The 20,263-nt window shown below is 43.6% G+C and overlaps 1 protein-coding gene across 5 annotated transcripts in view; it reads left to right on the top strand.

The window, feature by feature from the left end:
- Positions 1–20,263, top strand: part of DGKK (diacylglycerol kinase kappa) — a 151,547-nt gene that overhangs the window by 94,752 nt on the left and 36,532 nt on the right. For 4 of the 5 annotated variants that reach the window (XM_069986150.1, XM_069986146.1, XM_069986147.1 and 1 more), the window contains 9 exons: positions 950–1,082; positions 2,488–2,594; positions 6,652–6,777; positions 7,521–7,623; positions 7,900–8,062; positions 10,057–10,165; positions 10,273–10,412; positions 11,207–11,288; positions 14,508–14,599. In XM_069986150.1, coding sequence (XP_069842251.1) covers positions 950–1,082; positions 2,488–2,594; positions 6,652–6,777; positions 7,521–7,623; positions 7,900–8,062; positions 10,057–10,165; positions 10,273–10,412; positions 11,207–11,288; positions 14,508–14,599 — 1,055 coding nt within the window. The remainder of the gene's footprint in view (positions 1–949; positions 1,083–2,487; positions 2,595–6,651; positions 6,778–7,520; positions 7,624–7,899; positions 8,063–10,056; positions 10,166–10,272; positions 10,413–11,206; positions 11,289–14,507; positions 14,600–20,263) is intronic. The other variant, XM_069986148.1, reaches the window with a different exon arrangement.

Here is a 20,263-nt window from a genome sequence, read left to right as displayed (position 1 = left end):
TTGAAGGCGAACACTTATCCATTAAGGGAACTTATCAATACTGCTGGCCTGTCTGTTTTAGAAAATACATGCAATGCCAATAATACAGTGCTGCAGAATGTGTTGGCGCTATAACAAATAAACATTACTATTATTATTTATGTTTTTTTTTTTTATTATGCCAATGAGGTAACATCTTTTGCTATAGTTCTGGGATGCGCTGCTCCTCTGTTATTCTTACTAGAAATCAATAACAGCTGGGCTGTTGGGGGTGTGTTCCTACACAATCTGACACTGCCAGTTCTAATTGGGTAATTTCAGACAGTATAGGGACAACCCCCCCCCCCCCGAGTAGTAACACCCAATTGGTTATTTAGTGGCATTTCTTGTAAGAATAACAGAGGAAGGACACAGATCTAGAAGAAAGATGTTCCAGAATTGTAGTTTCATGGGCATTTTGTGCAGGGGCAGATTAACTTTACCATAGGCTTCAGACTGTTTGCCAAGCCTGGGCCCCCCCACCCCACTGTAACTATGTGCTAGCAGCACTAGCGTGGTGTTTATTGTACAGGATAGATAATGTCATGATGCCCTGATTTGTGCCAAATTGAGATAAAAAAGTATCGATTGCTTGCAAATCATGGCAGAACTGTAGCCAGGGACAATACACCACTGAAAGTATCTCTGTTTGGGCAGCCATGGGCGCCCCAGGAGCTCAGGGCCCCGGGCTACTGCCCGAAAAGGACCTATTATAATGCACTACTGATTTTGTGCATTTGCTAAAACAGATGAGGAGTGGTGACAGGTTACCTTTAAGTGCAAGCTTCCTCAAACTTGTTTGATTCAAAGAAGTAAAGCAACGTCTGCAGGCTAAATGCAGATAATTTTGCTAAAGGCCGAAGGATACTGGATAGTTGTCTGTGTAATTTACACAATGATTACTAAAAATGTATACTTTTTTTGCTTTCAGACAACCCAGTTTAATATGGAGCATTTTTCGGGAATGCACAACTGGTATGCCTGTTCCCATGCCAGACCCACATTCTGCAATGTGTGCAGGGAGGCACTATCTGGTGTTACTTCTCATGGACTTTCCTGTGAAGGTATACTGTTGTCATGGATTTATACTACAAAGAAACATATAAAGCAAATAAAAAAAGAGTTTATAGTCACCTGTCTCAGTGCCTTCGCAGCACCTTACCACGTCCTGCTCCTGGACACTGAGCTCCAAGCCGGCTACATCACAACCTGGCTGACAGATGACCTGCTCAGCCAATCAGTGACTGGGGCGGGACACTGCTGCAGTCACTGATTGGCTGAGCGGGCTAAGTCCCACTTGTCTGTGATGTCGAACCCAGGTCGTGACTTACCAGGAGAATATGAACAGGTTCATTCTTCGGGTGGACAATGGAATCTGCCTGTGCATAGAATGGAGTCTATGGCACAGGCAGAGAGTGAAGTGGGAGCAAGTCCTCCGTGTGTTTTCCTCAGTGTGCACATACCCTTAATTGTTCCCTAATTGTTCGGTGTATGGACATATCGTTCCTTCCTTATTACCATAAGGAGTCAGGAGTAGTCTTTGGCTGTATCCATGTTTTCCTGGCAGCCCTAGGGTGGCATAAAAATTTTGCAGCTGCAGAGAATGAAATGCCGAGTGTTCAGGTTTGGATAATATTGCAGACCCACAACATATTGACAGATCTCCTTTAACACTAGTCAGATTTTGTAGCTTTTTAATGCCCATCAATTGTTTACAGAGCAATAAGCCACAGCCAGAGAAGTCTAGCTGCAGGCTACCCCTACCCTCCCATAGAGAACACATGAATGTTAAGCTGTCTTGGGGGGGGGGGAGATAACTCTATGGTTGACAGTTATTGGGAATGTATATTAGCCTTTAGGTACACATTTGTATTATGGCTATGTAGAACCACCAAGTTAAAGGGAAGCTATCATCACTTTCATGCCCAAACCTAGAGTCAATGGGGTTGTCCCCAGCTGCTTCTTCCCGTGCCTACTGAACTTGAAACTGTATTAGAAGAGGTCTATCAACTAATTCTGGCAGGGAGGCTGAAGTCACTGGGGGAGGACCCCAATGATTTAAGGTTGAGGCAGGTTGAAAGGTTCCTTATAAACTGGGCTATGATAATAATTAATGTTATCCCTTTGTATGCATCTGACTTCATAAGGCATGCACCATCCACAGCATAATACAGAGCTCTTCTCACTTAGAAGCTTTCTTTTTAGGCAAGAATATGTCCATAGCGCAGTGCTGTACAGACTCCATGCAGTGGCCCACCATTTGCCCTATATTAGGCTCCATAGTAGATAACACTAGGCATCTCCTTGCACACAGCTCTACTGTTTCCAGGACACCGTCATTTTATATTGATGCCCTTTTGGCACCTGGTTTTGGATTCCACAAGCACAACCACAAAATGTGTCTGTTTGAATAAAACAATGTTTTACAAAATGGAAAACCTGAGTTAATATAGGCTGTCTTTTCTCTAGTGTGCAAGTTTAAAGCTCATAAACGTTGTGCTGTAAGAGCCACAAATAACTGCAAATGGACCACACTAGCCTCTGTGGCAAATGACATTATAGAAGATGAAGATGGAGTAAGTACAAGGATAATGATCATGATTTATGGCTGCCATTGTATAATAACTGCTGTTATTTATAAAACAATGGCCGTTCTTTAGACTAAAAGAAGTTCTGGGAACATAGCCTAAAACTATTAGATAGTTTTTCACCACTTTTGATACTATGAGGCAATGTTCCCAAAACATCTGATTTTTTTTTAAATGACGGCCATTACCCCTATGTGCTGCAGCTAGTTTGGGCCTTAATGAACAGGCTCATTTTTCCAAATCTGATCTGTCTCCCTTTATGCAGCTCTGTGATGCTTTATCGTATGTTAGCAATTCTGAGATTCCTTTTTTTCTGACAGATTGCACTTTATGTTATTGGCAAAATTTGGTCACTATCTTGTGTGTTTTTTGTGAAAAACCTCATACTATATAAATGTTTTCTTTGAGTCACAACAATTGCAGTGATACCAAATTTGTTTATATATATTTTAAACTATTACCACTTTATCAAACATAGTGTAAAGTGAAACTGGCTCAGTTACCCCTAGGAACCAATCCGATTCCACCTTTCATTCCTCACAGACTCTTTGGAAAATGAAAGGTGGAATCTAATTGGTTCACTTTACACCATGTCCTGATTTAACAGCGGCATGTAACAGGTTAGAGCAACTCTGTGTTGACCAGACCACCAAACCGTTTGATGAGAGTAAATCGTTACCATTCATGTCTTTTAAAATGCAGCTGGATCCTTGGTTAAAGCAAAAAATGATCTTTAAATCTGTAGCAGCTTAGTCAAACTGGTGTGGCCTAGAGCAGTGATTTTCAACCTTTTTTGAGCCGTGGCACACTTTTTATTCTTAAAAAATCCCGGGGCACACCACCAACCAAAATGGCACAAAATGACACTAAAACAGTACATATTATACATATAGTTAATAATATAGATTCTAAATGTATTCATACTCACTCAGTGTGAAACCTGGGCCTGTTTTCTTCTCCCCCCTGTGCTTCTCTCCACCATACTTCTCCCCCCTACTTCTCTCCTGTTCTTCTCTCCACCATACTTCTCCCCCCTGCTTCTCTCCTGTGCTTCTCTCCACCATACTTCTCCCCTCTGCTTCTCTCCCCCATGCTTCGCTCCTGTGCTTCTCTCCACCATACTTCTCCCCCTGCTTCTCTCCTGTGCTTCTCTCCCCCATGCTTCTCTCCTGTGCTTCTCTCCACCATACTTCTCCCCCCTGCTTCTCTCCTGTGCTTCTCTCCACCATACTTTTCCCCCCTGCTTCTCTCTTGTGCTTCTCTCCCCCATTCTTCTCTCCTGTGCTTCTCTCCCTCCTGCTTCTCTCCTGTGCTTCTCTCCCCCCTGCTTCTCTCCTGTGCTTCTCTCCACCATACTTCTCCCCCCTGCTTCTCTCCTGTGCTTTTCTCCCCCATGCTTCTCTCTTGTGCTTCTCTCCCCCATGCTTCTCTCCTGTGCTTCTCTCCACCATACTTATCTCCCCCCTGCTTCTCTCCACCAAACTTCTCTCCCCCCTGCTTCTCTCCGCTGTTTCTCTCCCCTCCTTCCTCCTCACCTCCTCCGAGATGGTCGCCGCTGCTGTCCGCCTCACCTACTGGCCGCCCGTAGGGCCCTGACGTGCTCCTCCAATCAGCGGAGACCGGGAGCATGGTGCGCTGCGGCGGGCAGCGCACCACGCAACCGCCCACATTACAATCCGCCACTGATCGCTGTGCATTGCCGGGGAACAAAACACAGGGGCACCATAGTTTGGGGAACTTTCCCCGCGGCACACCCAACCATGTGTCGCGGCACACTAGTGTGCCGCGGCACACTGGTTGAAAATCACTGGCCTACAGCATCTGTGCTCCAGGTCTGCAATGCCTCTTCTCTCTTTCTCTCCACCCTCCTCACCATTAGGAAAGCCCCCAGGCAGGATTTCTATTCATCACTTATCTAAACTGCACCTGTGTCGCTATAGCACATGTGCACTGTTTAGACAAGTGATAAAGAGGAGAAATCCTGCCTGGGGGTGTTCCTAATGATGAGGAGGGAGGGCAGGAAGAAAGGAGAGGCATCACAGACCTGGGGCACAAATGCTCTAGGCCACACCAGTTTGACTCTGGTACTGGTGGTTTGGTGGAGTGGTTTGGTGGATATAAGGAGCAGTAAACTTCCGCTCCAGGTAGTTACACCGATTAACTGTCCTGCTATGCCAGCACAGGAGCACAGCAGATCCTTATTCTGATCTTGTTGTAAAAAACAGATGGGATCAGAATAAAAATCATTAGTGAATCCATAAAAAATGTATTGCGGTCACTAAGGGGTTAATATGATCATGATCATACGGGCGTCATTATAAAAATAACCATATACTTACCTGCCCATGGTCCCCAGTGTCCTCCTGCCTCTTCCCAACTGCCAGGAGCCACTGTTTAAGCTTCTACACCACTTATAACTTATAACAGGACTGCAGTCTATGGAACCACGGCTGTAGTGTATACACCCTGCACGAGGGGCTGCTGATAAGTCTTTGACTTTGTGTTCTTTTTTTGTTTCTATGGTAACAAATGTTACATCACATGAAAGCCTTATGTGTCTAATATATGTTTTCAAAACAGAAGAGTGATAGAATTCTTGTTTCTGCAAGGAAAGTCTGCAAAAGATATTCATTGGTGATATGTCGCAGACACTGGTGAATCAATGCCCTTCATATTTTACAGTTAAGAGCTGGGTTGCCAAATTTAAAACGGGCCGCTTCAGCACCAATGCTGAGGAACGTCCTGGACGACCGAGAACAGTTGTGTCCTGGAGATCTTTGATGCTTTGCACAATCTCATACTGAAGAATCAGTGAATTTCTGCTAACAGTATAGCAGACATCATGGGGATTTCTCATGAACGGGTTTGTGTCATTATCCATGAACATTTGAACATGAAGAAGCTATCTGTAAAGTGGTTTCTCAAATGTTTGACAACAGATCAGAAAAGCATGTCAGTGAAAACCTGCTCGTCCATTTGTCAGTGTTTCTGAACTGACAAGAACTTCCTGGATCGCCTGGTCACTATGGAGGAGACCTGGATTTATTTGTATGACCCTAAAACCGAGGAACAGTGAAAAGAGTGGAAGCACAGTGGTTCTTCTGGTCCAAAGAAGTACAGGGTGCAAAATTCAGCCACTAAGGTGATGGCGTCTGTGTTCTGGGATAAGGAGGATATGCTGCTGGTGGACTATCTTCACAATGGTTCCACCATCAACGCAAGGTATGGCATTGAACTTTTGGACCAATTGAAGGCAGCTCTGGAGGTCAAAAGGCACGGCAAGCTCTCCAATGGAATCTTGTTCCTGCAAAATACAGCCTCCACTCACACTACACACTGCACAAGCGACTGCTGCAAAACTGGTGGAGCTAGGCTTCTAGCTGGTAGACCACCCACCTTATTCACCAGATCTAGCTCCCTCCAACTATCATCTGTTTTCAAACCTGAAGAAACACCTCAAGGGTACCAAATTTCACACAGTTTCTGATGCCATGGCTGCCACAGATTAATGGTTTGGGGCACAACCGAAATCCTTCTTTTTGGAAGGCTTACAGAACTTGGAATACCGATGTAAGAAGAGTGATGACATCAGTGGAGAGTAGGTGGAATAAATATAAAGTTTCATCTTTCTACCTTGTTTTTTACTGGGTAAGACTTAAAAGCACTCCCTTGTATACACTACGGCCGCGCAAAATAATCAACAAATCTATTTTGTGTAGCCGCTATTCAGTGAACAGCGGCCATACAAAATAGGCAGTGCTCACAGTGTAAAGTACGGCTTCCGTCATGTAATTTACATTGGGGTCTATGGCAAATTGGAGCGCGAGCACACCCGAATGTGCCCGCATTGCAATTGGAGTAAAGTGATGTTCATCCGGATGATACTACAGTTATTCCATGGGCATTGCATCTATCTGCTAAAAGAAATGGTGACAGGTCCATTTCAAATGCTACCTATTACGCTGTGTCTTTTCTCTTTCAGATACTAGGATTTGGTTTGATTAATGATTCATGACCAGAAGACTGTTCTGTTTTTGCTTTTTAGGTGACAATGCCTCATCAGTGGTTGGAAGGAAATTTGCCAGTCAGTGCTAAATGTGCTGTTTGTGATAAAACGTGTGGGAGTGTGCGAAGACTACAGGACTGGAGGTGCTTGTGGTGCAAAGCTATAGTAAGTTAGTATTCATAATCATACTATGTCATTGTAGTCATACAGTATATCGGGTTTCTATTACCCTTACCTTCAAGCCATGACTACATTTTACTATCACATAGGGACTGCATAATACCACCATAATGTTACATAATCCAGTGCAGTTATTCTAGCTACAACTTGTCTACAACTCAACACCTCATTTTTTAAGCATTCTAAATCTTTCACTTTTACTCCATAGTGCCCCAAATGGTAATAATGCCTCTGTTGGTGTTTCCAATAATAGGGCATATGGAAAGTCTTCAGACTTATTTGAGGGAGGTCCAGTTTACTCTTTGAAATAATGGAGTGAGCATTGCAGAAATTTTCTACTTTAGAGTGACTAATTGACTTCCATATGGCCAGAAGAGCAAAGAACTTGGATGGGGTTGTCTTCATAAAACATAAATGCCATAGTTTCTTATGGTTGATTGTATCTGTCTTCTCTATTTGGGAGGGGTAAACCACTATATAGCTCTGGCACCAGATTATCTCTTCTAGAACAAAGAGGTCAGACGCTGAATTTCCATCAAGTCCACCCCCTATCTCCACTCACCTATCAATGGAACCCTATCAAATTTACACTGAACCCGACAGCTGGACCCGCCTTAACATGTTTCATTTACTATACTATTTAGAGTAGATTAATAATCTGAGAATGTTGTAATTAATTAATAGAATATAATATTTCAGTGTGATTTCAGGTATATATATCTTTTTAGGTGCATAGCTCATGTAAAGAGCAACTAGGCAAAGTATGCCCACTTGGAGCTTGCAGAGTCTCAATAATTCCTCCAACTGCACTAAACAGCATTGATTCTGATGGTAAGTAAACAAAGTGTAAAAACATCGGCCTTGTTCTTTTAAATGTATCTTTTAATGAATTGGCTTAAATTCTGAATAGGCATAGGATAGCTTGCCATTGTCAGTTACCTCTATTTGCAGCTTGTCCCCTTTCAGTTCCCTGAACCTTTTGGTTGAGATAGAGCAGTTATAGAACCCAGGGAACACTGTATAACACTTATTGCTGTTGCAAAGGAATTGGGCTAAAATGATTTGATAGTACAGTCATACTTAGCATGCATGACTTGTTTGTTTCAGGGTTTTGGAAAGCTACTTCACCTGTTTCTTGTGCCAGTCCACTTCTTGTGTTTGTAAATTCTAAAAGTGGAGATAATCAAGGTGTAAAGTTCCTACGCAAATTTAAACAGTTCTTGAATCCAGCTCAGGTGTTTGACCTTATGAATGGGGGTCCGCAACTGGGGTAAGTGTTCTGATGGATTTTTTTTGCCTTTAACATATAAAAAAAGATTTTGTATCTACTATAGTGAAACAGTAGAAAACAAAGTCATAACCAGGTTTCCATTCAATTAGCGCATCACATACCATAATTGGCTCACATCCTTCACTACACCGAATACATTTTGTTAATAAAGTGTAGCAATAAGGCCTAGTTTACATGACATTGGACCATTCTACTTCTCCATTCTACTTCAGAATGGTGTTTTTCACATTTTTCAGAACAGGAGGCAGACATACTTTTTTTTTTTTTTGCAATAAAAGTCAATGTCAACAAACTACAGGAATGGCACTAACAAACATCTGGTGTGAACTTGGCTGTTAAAACATATGTCTATCCAGTTCAGCCAACTACCTGGCAGATTTAATCCAGAGAGAAACATAAAAATCCCATGAGGTAGAAGCCAATTTTCCTTATCCTATGGAGTAAATTACCTCACAACTCTAAAGGCCCTATTCCACGTAACAATTATCGGCCGTATTCGGCCGATATCGTCCGTCATCGACAGCTGATCATTGAAGTCGTTAGTCTTTCAATATGTTGAAAGACAAATGACTTATATAGCAGCAATCTGCTGCCGCCGCTCCGTGGAATAGGGGCAGTGGTTGCAGACTGCCGCTATATCCAATGGGCTGCCCGGATGGTCAGCGTTCACTCAGGCAGTCCCCCTGCACCGCCCCCGGCCCTCCTCAGACCCATCCACTCGCTGCAGCCGCGTGAATTAGCGTCAGCAGCGAGCAAGGAACGAGGAGCTGACAGTGCTTGTTCGCTCCTCAGAGTCGGGGCGTGGAATACGGCCTTAAATCTGGCACCAAAATAAATCTCTGGATCTATGATCCTTCTCCAAACTCTAGTGATTATAACTACTACAAGGGTACCCAGGCCCCTTTTCGAACTTGGATGATTGCATAGTCTTACTGCTCTTACAGTAAAGAACTCCCTGCTGTGTTGGAAAGTGGTCAGCCAGAGGTTGACACACAGGTATCAGCAATATGATGGAAATAAGTGCAGTCAGGGTTTAGCCTGAGTTTGGTTTATTTAAGGCAGGGAGAACATGGAAAGGCCCAGCTTATAAAGGAGGTCCAGGGTCCAATCAAAAAAAGCAAGACTATATTCTCAACAGGCAAGGACTAAGCTAATGAGCTGACACCATGCTGATACATATTCATCTGTCTTTATTAATATACACGAGTTTAGCATCACTCACAAAACCTTCAAACAAATTACATATGATGAAAGATCATTTCCATAGTTTCCAGGCTCACTGCATGACCACCTTTAAATATTGGTACTCCATTTATTTTGCATCAGTCTTGGGGAACAGACCCTATCACTAAAGAGTCTCTAAATATTGGAAATAAGGGTCTGAGTATCACATTACTCAGCTCTTAGAACTAAGGAACCTGGTTATATATCTATTTTATTTTTTAAGATGACTTAATACTTCTTCATTGGCTAGACAGGTAACATTTAATGGAGTTTATCTTATCCCTCTGCATTTCCTTTTCTTCTCGACAACCTCTATAATTCCTCCCTCTTAATTTTAGTTTTACAAACGTTACACCACTACATGTGGAATGAAGTTTGAAATTCCATCCTCTTTAGTGCTTCATAGATACAAATGGGGCATAGGGTCAAACCCATGGGTAGGCACTAGATCTGTCAACAGATCGAAAAATGCTAATGTCAATGTTTTTTGACCCAGTGGAACCACACCATGCAGGATCACTGGACATACAGTATGTGAATGTGTCCTAACTGTGTATGAATATACCATAGCTGTACTCTATAAGCCATTACCCTCCATTTTGCCCATTTTTTCTGTCACTGTAGAAAGTCTGAATAAGGTGGTTCCATAATATAAAGCACTGTAGAGTAGACTAGTGCTTTATAAAATAAAAATAGTTTTTATTATGTTACTGATTTAGTTCATTTTCGAATTGACTCATTTTCCCTAGGCTTCGCCTGTTCCAGAAGTTCTCAACATTTCGTATTCTTGTTTGTGGTGGAGATGGCAGTGTTGGGTGGGTTCTTTCTGAAATTGACAAGTTGGGACTTCACAAACAGGTAAAAAAAAAGTGTAATTGTGCGCCAAGCTATCATTTATCAGTATTGTTATTGCGCTGCTTAAACTTATTGTCTGTTTAAACTTATTATTATTTTTATGTGTATAGTGCCAACTTGGTGTGTTGCCACTTGGCACAGGGAATGACTTGGCCCGAGTGCTGGGTTGGGGAAGTCTCTGTGATGATGATGCTCAGCTGCTCCAAATACTTGAAAAGCTTGAACGAGCCACTACGAAGATGCTTGACAGGTAATTCTTAAAATCACCAGAATATTTGATACGGTCATTTGTTCTTAAAGGGATATCTAATACAGTTAAACTTGTAAGGCTGGTCAAGTTAAAGGGAAAGTCCAGGCAAAATAATTTTAAGATATGTTATTGCCCAACAAAATTTATGAAACTTACTAATAAACACTTAATATGGGAAACACACCTATAGTGCATTTTCCCTGCACTTACTACAGCACAGAGTGTTCAGGTCTCTGTAAAATTGGTGATGTCACATCACATAAACTGCAGACTCCTGCTACTCCAGTCTGTCCCACTGCTGCAGCAGGTTTCAGCTGTTTATGTGACGTGATGTCACCAACTTTACAGAGACCAGAAAACACGCCATGCTGTTGTAAGTGCAGAGAAAAGGCACTATAGGTGCGTTTCCCATAATAAGTGCCTATTAGTAATTTTCATAACTTTTGTTGGGCAATAACATATCTTAAAATTATTTTGCCTGGACTTTCCCTTTAAATTTTTTTGCAAATAGATTCATTTAGCAAGCTTGCCTCCTTTTCCTGATATGCCTGCTCTTTTCCTCTCATTGTTGACAGCTCATTGTCTAGGTTACCGATCACCTCTCTTCTCTTAAAGCAGTTTGTTAAATATGTATTTGCAAACATATTTAAATGATAAGCCCTACAATGATTAGTTGAGATGGGAATACCCCTTTAAAACTAGCAAAATGTATGTCTTATATATCAGATTTAACAATTTTATTTTAACAAATCTCTAAATAAGTTGTTCTTTTAATTTCCATTTTGTACTATCAGATGGAGTATTTTAACATATGAATCACCAAAACACTCACCTCCACCCGTCAGAGAAGATGAAAATGGAGAAGCAAGGACGCAGGTAATCCCATTTTGATGCAATTTTAGCTATATTTGAATGTTGTGGGATCGTATGCTGTCGAGAACATTTAATTCATATTTATACATATTACATGTACTATGGCTTGCCAATAAGGTTTAATAGCCCAAACGTAGTCAACTTGTAACTATGGACAAAAAGAGAAAGAAGCTGCTGCACCTCACACCTATGGCTGACACCAATGCCTCTCGGCTACATTTAAAAACCAACACCAGGATGTTGGTATATAATTTGATCAAACCATATTGTCTCATGTACCACATGCAGGTCCCCTTGTTCACATGAGTCCCTACATTAACTCAACGCTGTGTCGGTCAGTGACCGCAAATCCCGCAAAGCAAGCGCAAGCAGAGAAGGGAGGGCATAGAATGGCCCTGCAACCCCAATGTAGGGAGTCATGTGAGCCAAAGGGCCTGCACATGGTACATGAGGCAATATGGTTTGATCAAATTATATACCAGCTCCAGCTGCACATCCCATAAGGTGCGCATTTCCCCATATGCCCTCCTAGAGAGGTTGTCTGTCTCCTCCGCCAGCTGGTTGAGGGTCTCTATTACTGTTGAGGTAGAAAAGAGTTATGTGATGATTAAAAACTTAAACAGGTCATAAAAAGCGATCATTTCCATCCTGTAGTTTCTCAAGTTTCTGCCCTTACTATATGCTAGAGGAGTTTGGAGGATTAGTTGAAGGTTCTTACCGCTCGCTGGTAAGGGCCTTGCTTCTGTTGGCTCTGGGGAAAAACGCCCCGAACAGTCCCCGAGTGTTGGAGCTAAAAAATAAAAGCCCAAATTAGCCGATGTTTTCTAGAAAGAAATTCAATCTGTATCACATTATTTTACATACCATTTGAAGAGGAGCTTGATGCTGGAGGTGTCTTCTGGGGAGATAGGGTCCTTGCTGGCGATGGGGTCAGAGGGGCTGGGCTTCTCAGTGGTGGCGGTGTTGGTGGGTCTGTCCTCGGTGGTGTTGTGTGAACTATTAAAAAAATAAAAATAAAAACAAAGACCTGCCACACGCTCACCCGTATTGCCGGCTCTCCTCTTCTCCCTCTGAGCACATGTGGTGTGTAACGCACTCGGCCTGCGCTGCAATCAGGCTCGTACTGGCCTTCAGGGGAGCATGGGAAATCCCCGGTTGGCCCTACCCATTGGTGGGCCCCTGAGCAGGAGGTTCGCACCCCTGTTTAGCAGCTTCAGGATGACATATAATCCACCAGTTAGTTTCATTGGACTGTGCTTTTTGCATAGAACAGGGATGGGGAACCTTCGGCCTACCAGCTGTGGCAAAACTACAACTCCCATCATGCCTGGACAGCTCCTATACAATAGAACAGGGATGGGGAACCTTCCTTTCAGCTGTGGCAAAACTACAACTCCCATTATGCCTGGACAGCTCCTATACAATAGAACAGGGATGGGGAACCTTCGGCCTACCAGCTGTGGCAAAACTACAACTCCCATCATGCCTGGACAGCTCCTATATAATGGAACAGGGATGGGGAACCTTTGGCCTTCTAGCTGTTGCGAAACTATCACTCCCATCATGCCTGGACAGCACTGTGCAAAGTCACTATAGTAATGTGAATGGTTTGGTGCTGGGTATATCTGGTGTATGTAGGGTGGGCCCCTAGAATAAAATATTCCCTGGTGGACCCAAGGTACCCCAGTCCGACACCGGCTGCAAGTCCTGTTACATTGTGTTAACATAGCCTATATACTGTATACATGCAAATGTTTACACTTACTAGAGGGTCCCAACTCCCAACTTTCATCCGCTGTGGGCCGAACAGCTGCCCTTCTGCGGCCCCGCCGCCTTCGTTTTTTCATTAGATCTTTAAAAAAAAAGAAATAAAAAAAGATATAGAAGTCATCAACATCATCATCAGCAATTCAGCATCATCATCCTAAGATGTTTTATTCTTAAAAAGCTCAATACTTATATTATGAGAGGAGGGCCATATGCTGTGGGCTGCACATGACAGGTCGAGGGAACATATGATATATGTGGGCCTATGTGTTGGCATTCCGTTGGGGGTTCTGTGGGTACAAAGTAAAAGGGTTGTGAAAGTCCACAGTATATTACACACCCCAATAGCAGATCCCAGTATATTACATATTCCAGTCTCAGGAATCCAGTATATTACACATCCCAGTTTCACAACTTCAGTATACTACACATCCCACGATTAGGCTCACAGCATATTACTCACCGTGCCGTATCGCTGCAAGTTTCCAGGGACTCTTATATTTCAGGTCCGACCATTTTTTTTGGGTTTGGACGGGGGTCCTTCTCTTGTTCAGATCCTGCTGGAGGGCACGTACCACCTTTCTTATTATCGGCCTTTTATGTGTTTGGGGTTAGTGACAGGGACACGTTCTAGCCCATAATCCATTTGATCCATGATTCATCGCCAAAACGGGAGGATCGCCTGGACATTTTTCTACCTCTCCTAATCTCTGCTCTGCTGCGGCCTAGCGTTTGCACAGCATAATGTGTGATACGCGCGAATAACATGACGTTCTACAGACGCACATTGGAATCATGTATGTAACGCTAGGCAAGAAATGTGAAGGAAATGTGTGAACATTGCCGTAAACGTTCGTAAAGCGTTTACAAATATTTTTCCTTCGCAGTTGCGGAGAGCGGCATTATAGCTGCGATTTTGGGATGTTGGGTGCACCCAGGCATGCTCCCCCTGATGTCACAGTGTCATTCCGGAGGTGTTCGCATCGTTTATGGAGGTTTCATGGGGGACTTCATGGGGGACTTGGATTTCCAAGTGCAGAGTATTTTTTCCCCATAGACTATAATGGGATCGAATATTCGTTCGAATAGTTGAATCTCGGTGCCTATTCAATTCAAATTCTCGAAAGTCGAATATTTCACTACTCACTCATCTCTAATAAGTAGTTTTCTTTAATAAGAAGAAGCAACATTAACACAGGAGGCTTCATGTGTGGCTTACTGGCGGTGATTTTATGTGTTGCTAACGCTTTTACATGGCCCTATTATCGACAATGGACACTCCTGCTGGCTGACAATCCTTCCATGTAAATATCATGGATATTTACAGCATTGTTCTTTACTCTATGCTGTTTCTGGTGTCTGTAGAAGAAAGTAGGGACCTATACATATACACAAATTACGCATAGAGACATTTGTAGTCTGTTTCCTAAACTGGTCCACCTTTCATTTTGGCAGATGCAGATTTCTCAATATGCCGATTATGTGGCCTTCCATTTAGCTAAGATCCTGGAATCAGATAAGCACTGTGATGTCATTTCCTCTGCCAAGTAAGATACATGATGTCTGTCTCTTTTGTTTCTTTTAGATACACTACCTTCCCACTGTAACCAATACAGGTTGTGTTAACAATAATCATTAATTTTTACTATGTTTTTTTGTGCTATCATTATGTTACAGGGGCACTTTTTGCATTAATTCATTGCTGTAATGAAGTTATTTTACTTTGTAGTATAACCTAATTAAAATAAATGTATACTTTTTTCTTTATATATCTAATTCTGTAGTGTGGCAGCAGTGAGGCAGCAATAAATACACTGGTCCCTCGCATATATGATATTAATTAGTTCTGGGAGGACCACTGTATGTTGGGACTATAACTCTGATAATTGGTTCTAAAGCCCCCAAGATGCCAAACCAAATATAAACAAAGATAGATAGATAGATAGATAGATAGATAGACAGACAGATAGATAGATAGATAGATAGACAGATAGATAATTGATAGGAGATAGATAGATAGATAGATAGATAGATAGATAGATAGATAATTGATAGGAGATAGATAGATAGATGATTGATAGGAGATAGATAGATAGATAGATAGATAGATAGATAGATAGATAGATAGATAGATAGATAGATAGATAGATATGATTGACTGAAAGTGACTCTGTACCCACAATCTGACCCCCCCCAAACCGCTTGTACCTTCAGATAGCTGCTTTTAATCCAAGATCTGTCCTGCGGTCCGTTCGGCAGGTGATGCAGTTATTGTCCTAAACAATTACTTTTAAACTTGCAGCCCAGTGCCCAACGGGCGTGGCCTAGATTGTGTATGCATTAGGTTGGCACAACCCCTCTGTCCCTCCTCCCCACCCTCCTCATCATTAGGAATGCTCCAGGCAGATTGTCTCCTATTCCCCACCTGTGTCAGCCCGGCACATGGGCTGGATCGTTAAGGCACCTGTGCAATGTTCAGACAGGAGAAAATGTTCCAGTGGCATTTCTAATGATGAAGAGGGCGGGGAGGAGGGACAGAGGGGTGGTGCAAAGTTTGGGCACAGATACTCTAAGCCATACCCGTTGGGCACATGGCTGCAAGTTTAAAAGTTGTTTTTTAGGACAATAACTGCATTACCTGCCGAACGGACCCCAGGACAGATCTTGGATTAAAAGCAGCTATCCGAAGGTACAAGTGGTTTGGGGGGGGGGGGCAGATTGTGGGTACAGAATTGCTTGAAGACTCTCCCATTTTTGCAGCCTTGTTCTGCACTGTGCTTTGTAGGGAGTTACTGTTACCTGTGCTCCCAGCTTGCTCCCACGTCTTTTCCGCCTGTACCGTCCCAATAAGAGATGACGGTATGGCGTGAAATTCTACAAACTGTGTGAGAGTACCTCAGGGTACACTTACAGATTTAGGGTAGGTGCACACTGCCGAATGGCGAAGGATAACCCTTTGTGCATTCCGCAGCTGGCACCCGCCGGCGGATTGATGCGGGCACGCGTCTCCGCCCGTGTCATAGACTCCATTCTATGCACGGGCGGATTCCGTTGTCCGTCCAAAGAATGAACACGTTTATTCTTTGGACGGAGAGCGGAATCCGCCCGTGCATAGAATGAAGTGTGACACGAGCGGAGACGCGCGCCCGCATCAGTCCGCCGGTGGGTGCCAGCTGCGGAATGCACAAAGGGTTATCCTTCGCCATTCCGCAGTGTGCCCGTACCCTTAGAGTGTATGAAGGAAGGGACACCCGAATGCAGCCCCCAGATTCCACCCCCCCATCCTCGGAGTTCATGGGAAGATCGTTCGGGAACTGATCTTCCCACTGCTGGATAACGGTTACCACCACCTGTACGGGGATAACTTTTATATCAGCACCCCCTCTTCCGGTCTCTCGCTGCCCGAGCTACTGTACCTTGCGGCACGATCCCAACATATTAGAAGCAGTAATAGAGCCCTAATATTTAGCAGCCATGGAGCGGACCCAGCGCTTCTGGATATGAAGGACCCCGTATTGCACCAGGACAACATTTTCCAGGTGACGTCCCCCACACTGGAGAACGGGAGACCCCAGAAGAAGTGCAGAGTGTGGTGTAACAGGGGGATCAGGAAGGACACCATTTTCCAGTGTGACGCCTGTCCTGATCACCCTGGCCTCTGCATACAGGATCGCTTCCAGGCGTACCACACATCATTGGAGTTCTACATTGTCTAAATTCTGTCCCTTATTCCTATTTCAGGGGTCACGTTGATCCAGGGATTATTCTGATTGCCATTCTGGAGTCGGGAAGGAATTTTTCCCAGTGATGAGGCTACTGTCGTCTGCCTCACAAGGGTTTTTTGCCTTCCTCTGGATCAACACAGGTTGAATTTGATGGACACCTGTCATTTTCAACCTTATAAACTAATAATTGGCCTAACACCCCCAAATAAATTAGAATAGTCCCTTTTCCCCAGCTAAATAGGTATGGCCGCCATTCCCATTAGAGGATGCCATGATGCAATTACAAAGCCTCTGAGCGGCCAGGACAGTAGAAACCCCCCACAAGTGACCCCATTCTGGAAATTACACCCCATAAGGAATCTAACAAGGGGGGCAGCCGGGATATGGCCCCCTGGTGACGGCCACATTTGTGCCGTGAAAATGAAAAAAATGGTATTTTTAATTTTCACGGCACATGTTCTACATATGTACCCGTCGCCAGTGGGGTCCATATGCTCACTGCACCCCTTGTTAGATTCCTTATGGGGTGTAGTTTCCATAATGGGGTCACTTGTGGGGGGTTTCTACTGTCCTGGCAGCACAGGAGCTTTGTAATTGCGACATGGCCTCCATCCTCCATTCCAGACTCTAAATGGCGCTCTGTCGCTTTGGTGGCTTGCCCTATATGGCACATTATATCCACATGTGGGGTATTTTCCTACTCAGGGGAAATTACCCTACACATTTTGCGTTCATTTTCTTTTTTAACCCCTTGTGGAAATGTTGGCTAGACCAACATTTAATGTAAAAAATGTTTAATTTTTACACTAAATGATTGATCTTGTCTTGATTTTTTCATTTTCATAAGGGGTTAAAAGATTAAAAAAAACACAAAATGTGTAGAGCAATTTCCCCTAAGTTCAGAAATACCCCACATGTGGACATAAAGCGCCATGCGGGTGCAAGGTAAGGCTTCAAAGGGAAGGAGCGCCGTTTGGCTTTTGGAGGCTGGAATGGATTTCGAGGGCCTTGTTGCATGTAAAAGGCCCCTGTGTTGCCAAGACAGTTGAAACTCCCCACAAGTGACCCCATTATGGAAACTACACCCCTCAGGGAATGTAACAAGGGGTGTAGTGAGCATATGGACCCCACTGGTGGCGGGCACAGATGTGGAACAATGTGGCGTGAAAATGAAATATTAATATTTTTACACTATAATGTTGGTCTAGCATTAAATTTTTCATTTTCACAAGGGGTTAAAAGAGAAAAAAACACACAAAATGTGTAGAGCAATTTCCCCCGTGTCCGTAAATACCCCACATGTGGACATAAAGCGCCATGTGGGCGCAGGGCAAGCCTCCGAAGGAAAGGAGCGCCATTTGGATTTTGGAGGTTGGATTTGGCCAGAATGAATGATGAATGTCATGTCGCATTTACAGAGCCCTCGTGCTGCCAAAACAGTGGAAATCCCCCACAAGTGACCCCATTCTGGAAACTACACCCCTCAAGGAATCTAACAAGGTGTGAAATGAGGATATGGACCCCTTGATGACGGGCACATTTGTGCCGTGAAAGTGAAAAAATGAAAACTTTCACGTCACATTGTTCCACATTTGTGCCCGTCATCAGTGGGGTCCATATGCTCACTGAACCCCTTGTTAGATTCCTTGAGGGGTGTAGTTTCCAGAATGGGGTCACTTGTGGGAGGTTTCCAGTGTTTTGGCTCTGTAAATGCGACATGGCCCTTGAAATCCATTCCAGTGAAATCCAGCTTCCAAAAGCCAATTGGCGCTCCTTCCCTTTGGAGGCTTGTCCTGCGCCCCCTTGGCACTTTATGTCCACATGTGGGGTATTTCCGTACTCGGGAGAAACTGCGCTACACGTTTTTTGGGTTGTTATTCCTTTTATCCCTTTGTGAAAATGAAAAATTGAAGGCTAGAACGTTATAGTGTAAAAAATAAATTTTTCTTTTTTCACGCCACATTGTTCTGAAAATCTGTGAAGCACCTGTGGGGTCCAGATGCTCACCGCACCCCTAGTTACATTCCTTGAGGGGTGTAGTTTTCTAAATGGTGTCCCTTTAGGGGTGTTTTTTAGGTTTTGGCACCCCAGAGCCTCTGCCAACCTGAAGTGGTACAGTCAAAAATGACCAAATATAACGGAGCCATTGAAATTCACTAGGCGCTCCTTTATATCTGAGGCTTGTGGTTGTGTCAAATAGCGCATTAGGGACACATATGGGGTATTTCTATAAACTGCAGAAACAGGGCAATCAATATTGGGGTGCATTTCTCTGGTAATAGGTCTATAATTATGAAAGATATTGGATTACAATAAAATCTCTGCACAGAAAATTAAAATTTTCAAATTTCTTACATACTTGGCTTTTATTTCTGTGACTCCACTAAAGGGCTAAAAAACTTTCTGGATGTGCTTTTGCAGAGTTTTGGGGGTGCAGTTTCTGAAATGGGGTGCTTTGTGGGGCTTTCTAACATACAGTCCCCTCAAATACACTTTAAGGCTATGTTCACACTGCGTATATGTCCGGCCGCATATTTTCGCGGCCGGACATATACGCGGTAAACTCCGGCCGGAGATTTACGCTACTTGCGGCCGGCTACATACGGACCGCGAACTTACGCCCGTAGCTACGGCCGGAAACTTACGTAGTGTGAACATAGCCTAAACCTGAACAGGTCCCTAAAAATATCTGATTTTGAAATTTTACTGAAAATTTGGAAATTTGCTGCTAATGTTTTACGCTTTCTATTGTCTAAAAAAAAATGAAAGAGAGTTTAATAAATGCCGCCAACATAAAGTAGACATGTTGCTAATGCTATTTAATATATAATTTATGTGGCATAACCATTTTCTGTATAAGCAGAAAAGTTTCAAAGTTGGAAAAATTCAATTTTTCACGTTATTTTGGATTTTTTCATAAAGATTTGTTATAAGTATCGACTCCATTTTACCAGAAACGTGAAGTACAATATGTCACGAGAAAACAATCTCAGAATCAGCCGGATAGGTAAAAGCATCCCGAAGTTATTAATGAATAAAGTGACACAGGTCAAATTCATAAAATTTGCCTCGGTCCTTAAAGGGAACCTGCCGGGGTGACAGGTTCCCGACCCCCCGTTAGAGACCCCTATACTTACCTCATCGCGCCGGGTCCCGCTTCTGAAGATGGTCGGGTCCCGGAGATCTCAGCCGCCGCAGCCCGGCGCGCGCGCTGAGAGATGAGTCCAACGCACATAGAGAATGACGGAGCGCTGGACTCTCCTGTCATTCTCTATGGGTGTTGGACTCATCTCTCAGCGCGCGCACCGGGCTGCGGCGGCTGAGATCTCCGGGACCCGACCATCTTCAGAAGCGGGACCCGGCGCGATGAGGTAAGTATAGGGGTCTCTAACGGGGGTCGGGAGCCTGTCACCCCGGCACGGGGGGTGACAGGTTCCCTTTAAGGCCATTTTAGGCCCGGTCCTTGAGGGGTTAAAGAGTCACTGT

Source organism: Dendropsophus ebraccatus, chromosome 10 (genome assembly GCF_027789765.1).
Source record: "Dendropsophus ebraccatus isolate aDenEbr1 chromosome 10, aDenEbr1.pat, whole genome shotgun sequence".
NCBI classification, from domain to species: Eukaryota; Metazoa; Chordata; class Amphibia; order Anura; family Hylidae; genus Dendropsophus; species Dendropsophus ebraccatus.
Note: the sequence above shows the minus strand (reverse complement) of the source record. Positions and strands in the feature narration are given on the sequence as shown.